The sequence below is a fragment of the Rhinopithecus bieti genome, unplaced genomic scaffold (genome assembly GCF_001698545.2).
Source record: "Rhinopithecus bieti isolate Rb0 unplaced genomic scaffold, ASM169854v2 scaffold_973, whole genome shotgun sequence".
NCBI classification, from domain to species: Eukaryota; Metazoa; Chordata; class Mammalia; order Primates; family Cercopithecidae; genus Rhinopithecus; species Rhinopithecus bieti.
Window position 1 is genome coordinate 503813 of NW_016803205.1, and position 9488 is coordinate 513300.

The 9488-nt window shown below is 37.8% G+C and overlaps 1 protein-coding gene across 3 annotated transcripts in view; it reads right to left on the reverse strand.

The window, feature by feature from the left end:
• Positions 1-8928, reverse strand: part of ERICH3 (glutamate rich 3) — a 118070-nt gene extending 109142 nt beyond the window's left edge. Inside the window, exon 1 of one of the 3 annotated variants that reach the window (XM_017868976.1) lies at positions 8449-8928. In XM_017868976.1, the coding sequence (XP_017724465.1) occupies positions 8449-8471 (23 nt within the window). In that variant the 5' untranslated portion in view covers positions 8472-8928. The remainder of the gene's footprint in view (positions 1-8448) is intronic. The other 2 variants (XM_017869003.1, XM_017868987.1) reach the window with 2 other exon arrangements.
• Positions 8929-9488: the final 560 nt, after the last annotated feature.

The window sequence follows — 9488 nt, forward strand, 5'->3', positions numbered from 1 at the left end:
GATATAAAAACTATTCAAATGCTACAAGTCAAGTATCTGTGTGGTACTTGTTGGTATAACTTCAAAGACAAAATAGTCTTAGAAGCAGCTCTTTAAATAGCACAGCTTTATCAGTATAATTTTAAAAACAGAATAATCAACTTAAATAATCCACAGGAATATAACAAAAATGCAAACTATAATTATTTATGGATGTAGAAGTTCAAATGATTTTGATTTTCCTCGTGGTACTTTACTCAAAGTAAAAAATTTTCAAAATACAATAAATACAAAGAGGAAGATTAAAACACACACACACACACTTGTATCCCTAGTACCCAGAGAGTTGAAGTTCCTTCTAACTCTATTACTCTAATTTACAGCAGATTATTTTATTTCAATCTAAACAACAGAAACAATATTATTGTAAATATCTTGGAGCAAGCTATGAAGAGAAACAGCTTCTTTGTATGAGAGCCAAATAATATTCACAAATATAAAATATTACAATCCATGGCATATAGAGAATGCCAAATTAACTGCTACTATAAAACACTATGATTCAATTCAATTTAAAATCCTCAGTTTTTAATGCTGTTTCATAACTACTATGTGCAATTTATCTTGTCGGTTTAGTTTCCTGCTGTTTCTTTCCTTGCTTCAATATTTTGCCCTAAGAATTTTCATTAATTTGTAAATGTTTACGACTATTATAGAAAAATAATAACAGTCACATAAAACCAGCTTAAAATGTTCAATTTTCTATCTCAACCAGCATCAGGCACTGAGAGGTAGGGAGTAATTTGATTACTAATCAGATTTAACAGTTCAACACTTACCTGTAGAGATCATTGATTTATTATCTTAATTATTTCTCCTCATTAAGCTTTTACTCATATTTTTTGTTAGCTTTGACTTTTATCTCTCTTTTGAACTTTTGGCTTCAGATCTCCATTCTCTATATTATAGACGTAATGTCTGTATCACCCCAAAATTCATATGTTGAAATCCTAACCCATAATGTGATGCTATTAGGAGATGGGGCCTTTAGGAGTCAATTAGGTGAAGGTAGGACCCTCATGAACAGAATTAGTGCCTTAAAAAAGAGACCTCAGCCCTCAGCCATCCTGGCTAACATGGTGAAACCCCGTCTCTGCTAAACATACAAAAAATTAGCTGGGCGTGGTGGCAGGTGCCTGTAGTCCCAGCTACTCGGAGGCTAAGGTAGGAGAATGGCTTGGACCCAGGAGGCGGAGCTTGCAGTGAGCAGAGATCGCGCCACTGCACTCCAGAAAAGACCTCAAAGTCTCTCACCCCTTCTGCCATGTGAGGGCCCAGGAAGAAGATTGCCCTCTGTGAACCAGAGAGCAGGCCCTCACCAGACCCTGCAAATGACTCTTGGGCTCCCCAACCTTCAGAGCTATGAGAAATAAATTTCTATTGTTTATAAACCGCTCAGTCTATGGTATTCTATTTTAAGGGCCCAAATTGATTATGACCCCATGCCCCCCATATGTTATCAATCAGTCAATCAACCAATCATTTATTTTAAATGATTCTGCATTTCTCATAAAAAACACTTTCAGCCTTTGCAGAGCCAAGTAATGAGGAGCATCAGCAGCTGCAAACAAGTTGCATCAGTTTGGTAGGGCTGCCGTAACAAGGCATCAGGTAGCTCAAACAAGAAAAATTTATTTTCTCATAGTTCTGGAGGCTAGAAATCTGACATCAAGGTGTGAGCAGGGTTGGTTTCTTCTGAGGGCCATGAGAGAAGAGTCTGTTTCAGGTCTCTCTTTTTGGTTTGGAGATGGCCGTGTTTGTGAGCATGTCTTTGTCCTAATCTCCTCTTTTGAAGACAACAGTTACCTTGGCTTAGGGTACCCACATTGGCCTGATTTAACCTTAATTACCTCTTTAAAACTCTGTCTCCAATACAGTCACATTCTGAGGAACTGAGGGTTAGGACTTCAACATTTACATTACAAGGGGAGGGGTGGCAGACAGAGGGGAGGGTGGCACAATTGAGTCCATGACACAGAAATAACCAGAAAGGTGACCAACTTAATTATGTATCATGGATTTAGACAGAAGAAATAAGGCACATCTTTTCTGAGTACATGAAAACTCAAAATACCACACCTTGATTCTGAATTATCCGTGCTGGCAAACAGAAAAAGATCACTGATGACCATCAAAAAAAGGGCATAGACACCTTCTACATCCCAGAACATTCATGTAGATAGCTCAGAAGAAAGAGAAGAGGATAATGAGGATCTCTAAGAGAGTCCCCAGAGCATGGGGAAACCATGCATTCACTGTCAGAAAAAACTGCACTTCACAGTAACTTGCTCATTGACCAAAAAAGTTAACCATACAAAAGAGACAAGGGGACAAAGACAGCAAGAGCGAGTAGACCCACAAGAGAATAAGAAATTATTAAAGAATCCAGATCTATATGAAATCTATATATCTACACCCTTCAATGTTCTTCACTTTTAAAGTATGTTTCTTGTGGCTCACTATGAAAGCAATGATTTTACAATTGTCAAAAAATTTTTAATCCTGACGCTGAAAGAGCCTTAGTAAGGTATGATTTTTCAAGCTGCGCTATTCAACTTGTCACATCTTTTCTCTTTCCTCCAGAAAACATTAATCCAAAAAGGCAAACTCTCAGGTGAATTACTTTAATCTGAGTATATTTCCTTATACAACAATTTGCAGCAATGATGTTGTAAATGAAGAATGTGTTTCCTTACTGGGACTTGTGCAAGAAGAGAGTGATTTAGAGCTTCTGGCCAGTGAAAGAATAAAATGACTTCTGCTCTGCTGGAACCCAGAGGTATGGTAAATCCTATCCTATGTTTGGGTCAACTTTTTAGTTAGCACAATATGCAAATATGCTACCTGGTTTAAAAAAAAAAATCTATCCTTGAAAATCACTCATTTAACCCATGAAGTACAATACACATGATTGTGTGTTCAATGAACTATTCAGCAATTTTTGTATGCTTAAGTTTTAGAACCATGGATCTAAGCCAAAGAAATAAACAAAGGAAACATGAAAATGCAGTGTCTACAGACTCAAATAATTCTCCCTTGAATATGTAGACATTGTAGAAGTAGGGCACTTTACAAGTCTTCCTATTCAATATGATTAGGACTAGTAGCTACTCAGTTAAACAAAAAGTAAAATTAATGAAATAACTGTATATGAATACGTTTACCTTAATTGTTTTAAATAAAAGCTTAAATATATATATCTGTTCACATTTTTTTGTGATGCCAAGGTCTTTATTTTGTCTATGACTCAGTTGATTTTCCTCTATCCTTTTTTTATATGAATCATAAACATAATATATCATTTAGGATTTCCAGTTTAGAAAAGGTGACAAAGACACTTACAAACTAATGTGAATGTTTAATCTTAGATTTTTTTTTTTGCAAATTTTATCCCCACTTAATTTGACAGATTTATTTAAACTGATTGACATGCATGGAGTCATTCCATAACATAACACTATTCTCAACTATTTGTATGGGGAAGTGAGTAAGTCATAGCAGGGGAAAATCCAGTAATTCAGTCTGCACACTACTTCTCTTGTTCTGTACCAAAATGAATAACTAAAGGTTACATTATTTCAGTACTACCTTCAGTGGCTAAAGTTTTAATTGAAAGTGATAGCACTGGAAATTAAAAACCTCAAAATGATTAAACTCTACCTCAGATTCAGAATATTTGGGGCTGATTTTAAAATCAGAATTGAATCAGAAATTTTATTTTCCCATCTCTCTGAAAACCTTGTATGGATTTAGGAATAATCAAAATAAGTTGGGCAAATATCCACCTATCCTCCTAGTTAGAGATGGTTTTTCTCAGCGGAGACTGAGTGAAACCCAAAGACTTTCCTGGGGGAACTTGGGTAAGGATAGTTGATATACTTTGGCTCTGTGTCCCCACCCAAATCTCCTCTGGAATTTTAATCCCCACATGTTGAGGGAGGGACCTGGTAGGAGGTGATTGGATTATGGAAGCGCTTTTCCCCATGCTGTTCTTGTGATAGTGAGGGAGTTCTCATGAGATCTGATGGCTTAAAAGTATGGCACTTCCCCTTCACTTGCTTTCTCTCCTGCCACAATGTAAGACTTTCCTTGCTTCCCCTTCGCCTTCCACCATGATTGTAAGTTTCCTGAGACTTCTCGAGCCATACAGAACTATGAGTCAATTAAACCTTTTTTCTTTATAAATTACCCAGTGTCAGGTAGTATCTTTATAGCAGTGTAAAAACAGGCCAATACAATTGTTTTAAGGGAATCAATTTCTATTCCTCAAGTTTACTTTGTACTCCCCTAAAATTGATCTTCCTGAAAAATGCACTTCCAGTCATGTTGATTTCCACCTACTTTTTTATAATTACCTTTGTATTTTCCAGCAGAAAGACACATCATTCTTCATCTGGTGGTCTTATTAGGTAGTGCTTTGAGCTTAGAAAAACATCTGAGAAACAGATAATTTGAAGTATTGCACAGGTATTAATACAACAAATGACTTTCATGACTGGGCAACAAATCTAACTGCAAGTCAAACACTGTAGTTTCCAATCCTTAGCTTTCAGTTCAGTTGAAGAAGGACCTAATTGAGCTGTCATTTGAAAGATCATAAAAAACATTTTTTGTGTGTGATCACTATGTGATATTTGGCTTATAACTCTGAAAGAATTCAAAGAATTAAGTGACATTGCCATAATAGATCCCTTTCCATTCCCATCTACTTACATGAACATGTTTGTTAAAGGAGTAAGAGAATAAAAGACATCGATATATATTTTTAAAAGAGCAGAATCTATAACATGAAATGCTTTACAGAGGAAGCCACAACAAATGAGCCTATTCAATTCACCTCATTTAAGCACAAACAATTTACTCCTTAATTTGTTAATATTTAACGGGAGGGTGAATAGAAACTACCAAAGTTGAATTTAAATGTTTAATGACTTAAAGTCTGAAATTCTGTGTGAAAGAGATAATTTTGGTGGTGCGAGTGGGTAACAAACAGACTAGAATATTACTGTAGCTATCCAAAGTACATCCTAGTTTGCTAACTCAGAAGGCAAGAAACGTATGCTACTTAAGAATGTAATGGACCTTTCTGTAGTAAATAACGTGGTGGGTTTATCATTGTTGTCCCTCCTGGATACACATACTATGTAAAATTGACAACTTGACCTAACAGTGGTTTTTAATCTGCCTTCGATTAAAAACGACTGAGTTATCAGGTAGTACTAAGGATGTATTAATTATTTCTTTACCAGTCTTCAGTATACTCTGTCATTACAGAAACACTTCTTTACATTAAAAAGGTATAAACTAATAAGTCTAAACTAACAAAAAATGCTTCTAAACCTTTGAACAGTCTTTCAAAACATATGTCTTCTGCTTTTTTTCTTGACATGACCTATAATGCTTCTCATTCGTCCTTCCTCAAAGAAAATTTACAGATGAGTGTGACTATATTTAGAGCCAAGTGTATCTTTCACACAGAAAGCCAACTTCACATGAATTCAGTGACGATCCTTTGAAGGAGCCAGAAGAGCCATATCATTTTATCCTCATGCATGACTGAGAGATATAAAATCCCCATTCCACCTCTAGAACTCATGCACAATCCACAAACAGACACACAAATAGCAACATGAGTGAGATTCAGCAAACTAGAGGGACAATCAATTGTAATTTTCTACTCTAAAACAATTTCATTTGAGATAGCAATGCTGGAAATGGTATTTTATAGTTGACTTCCACCAAATTATGATGCAGCTCAGATTCAAAATCTCTATTATCTTTGGCAGAAGTTTTAAAAACCGTTTTTATTTACTCCAAACTCTATCTAAACAAAGCCAGCATAGGCCCTTTGCAATGTTTACATCAAGTGCTTCATGCTATAATTAAGTAAGCAATGGAAATCAAAGGAAGCACTAAGAGAAGGAATCAGGACATCATTTATTGATTGGTGGCATTTGAGGGATTTAAAATTTTTGTTTTAGTGTATAACTGCATTTTATTACCATTTTACCCTTAAAATGTAATAAGTACAAACTGCTTCAGTAATGATAGAAAAGCCTTCTCAGCTTTAATGAAGGCTTTTATTTGCTACTGAAACTTTTATTATTTCCAAATGGTAACATAAGCAAGAAAAGTCACTACTTTCATTTGAGGAAAACTTTAGCAATTCAAATAATTTTGTTCTTGGGTGAATTTTAAGACATTTAGATTTGTTGTATTTATGCTTATTGTCTTCATTTTCTTTTGATAAATTAAAATCAAAAAAATGTACAGACACACACTATTACAAAATTAGCCTCTAATCATCTATCAAAATATTAGATACTTACATACAGCCATCCTCTTTCAGATGTTGGTTTGATCCAGGCACAAAGTTTTATGTATTTAGGCTCCTGCACATCTCAGTTGTTGACCATGTGAGGCAACATATTGTGATAGTGAAGAGCAATGACTCTAATGCTATATTGTCTGGCTTTGTATTCTAGCCCTTACCCTTCCTAGCAATGCTACTTCTAGAAACTTCTCAGTCCTCAAAATCCTTATCTTTAAAAATGAGGGTGACTAAAAACCGGCATGAGTGGGAAGATTTAATAAGGTAGTTCATGTAAAACACTGGAATAGAGCCTGGCACATAGTAGGCACTTAAAAAATATTTAGTTCTAACAAAGTTCTCATTTCTAAATACATGCACCTCTAGATTGGATGCACCATCCGGCGATACCATTTATTCAACACATATTTATTGAGTTTTATTTTGTTCTGAATACTGTCCTAAATAAAGGGGGCAGAGAAATTAATATAATATGGTGTTTACTTTTCAGGAGCTTACCATTTAGGTGCAAAGTATTTGTTGCCATCTTAATATCTTTCCTGAAGAGAACCATGTAACATACTCTTTCATTAAATCACAAATTTTCCCTTTCCCCATAGGCTTGGAACTAATGGAACTTCAGAAAAATTTGACTTCAGTTTCTGAAATCTTAATCATGCACAGTTTAATAAATAGCTACAGGTTTTTTTCACATTTTAAAAAAGATGATTAAATGGTCTAATCAGATTCTAACTAGCCAAAAACTTGAAAAACATAGGAAGACAACCATGACTGACACGTTTATTTTCCCAAATGCAAACATATTGCAAACATCAGCTGCTGAAAAATAGTGCTATTTACATCTTACATGACCCACAGAAAACTAAAATTGCACAGGAGTTCAGCATCAAAATGTTTAAAAGTACCTAAATTAAATTCAACTTGAGACAAAACAAAAAGTTCATTTAATCATAGCTATATCACTTTCTAAAAGTTCCTCAGAATGATTTTCCACACATGGCACCCTTATATGCCTTTAGTTTTCTTCAAACACATTTTCATTTATGTCATTACAACTCAGAGAATTCATTAAAAGTAAAATCTTGAAGTTTCGGTGTAAGTTCCAACACAACGACTAACGTGGTATTTCAAACATCACAAACTCCAAATGATCTCAAATATGTTGTCCTCTGTTAATTTGCTGCTCCTAAAAATGTGCAATAAATGCAATTAAAAAGGAAAGTATCTTCAATTTAATTGCAAGATTGACTAGGATATTTATCTTCTTACTAGATGTATCATAATAAAAAACTGTCTAAAATGCATTACATTGTCTAATTCAGGAGGAAATTGGATAGTCTCCCTTCCAATAAAAAAAAAGAAACCTTTTTTTTTTTCAACAGCCAATGATGACGGTGTTCTTTCTAGAATACAATGAATATTGCCAAAATAGGTCCTCTAAGGGGTTCACCTACCTAAAGCAACTGAAGATCATGAGTAAATACACAGGCACACAACTCCTTCCTCTCTTTTCCTGTGCCATATAAGCTTCCTTTATTAAAATACTTTTTAAAGACTCTTATGATTCTTTTGAGTTGGGCGGAAAAAAATATCTGAAATAATACCCCCTCTTCCCAATGAAACCTCTTTCGATACTGAATTAACTCACACCTCGCTTATATGTAAGCTGCGGCGGGAATGCATCTCCTAGTCTCAAATCTCCAACGAATGCATATTTTGGTAACCTCTTCTTTTGCATCTAAACACACATGTTCCACACCACAGGATCTTCTTGATCCCAGCGAAGATCCTTGCTTAATGTATGCGTTTTTCACATCCATTTTTTTAATGCTTCCAGGGTGAAAATTTCAAAAGGGGCGAACGTGGGTGAAAGAAACGAAGAAGGGGAGGGAGGAGACATGATGCCTGGGATTTCTGCCATCCTCGCTGCAACCCAGAATTCGTATATTTTTTCCTCTCCCCAGCCCTCCCCCTCGTTCCCCTCTCGCCCCTTCCCTCCGCAGCAGGAGGGAGGAGGAGGGGCCGCTGGCTGAAGCCGCCACCTGCCACAGCGTGGAAAAGCTCCAGTTGTCACTTACCCAGCGGGGTGAGAATGGCTCATTTTTGCAGGATCCCTTTTGGACCCCGCGGCAGGTGCGGAGGGTGGGTGCGTGGGGCCCCGTGCTCGCTGGCGCTGCGACAGTCGCGCTCGCGGGGTGGCTCCCCACTGAGGTCCCCTGTGCGCGGGCACCTGGGCTGGGCCGCCGCCGCCCCTGGGCGCCCGGGCTACCCGCAGCCTCCGGGGCTCCCACCCTCCTTTGGTATCCACAGCTTCCCGGTTGCTAAGGGAGGAGAGAGGCAAGCGCCCAGGGTCTGGAGAAGTGGAGGCGCTGCTGGAACTGAGCCTGCGGAAGCTGGGGGTGAAGCCAGCTTCTACTCCTTTTTCTGGGCCCTGATATGGGAGGAGACCCAGGCAAGCCCCTGCTCTGTTGCTCTGGGGCGCGAGTTCCCCCAGGTACCTGTAATATGAAAACACAAACACGCTCGCACACACACACAGGCACACGCACACATTTTGGCTGGCGTGCTTCCTGCTAGGCCCTGGGGAAGGAAGGACTGGGTGGCAGCTGGGGGTAATAAGAGCAGGGAGCAGCTCTTATTACCACCGCGTGATGCGGTGGTTTCCAGTGCTAAAACAGCGATTGCAAATTCAAGGGAAAGAAGGAAGTCTCTCAATCTGTTTTGGGTTTTGAATTTGTTTCTGCATCTGTAATGCATTACAATCGACTCATTTCCTCCTTGGAAAACTCCTATCCTTGTTCCTAGCTGAGGTCCCCACTTCCAGCGTGCAGGGCTGACAGTGCTGGCTTTCAGTAGGTGGGGGAGACGCAGTTATTCAGTAAAGCACCCAGGAACAGTACTTGTATTGGAATCCAGTACATGGAATGCAGGGCTTAGAAGAAGCAGCCTGGATTTAAATGAGGATCTTAATATGGAGGAAGTTTAAGCACTAGACTCAGATAACCTGTTTTTGTTTTGTTCATGCTTGATCAGGTGTTTTGCAGAATGACTTGATCTCTGGCCTCAGGTTCCTCATGTATAAGTGAAGGGTTGGACGTATCAGTGGTGACTGAGCTTT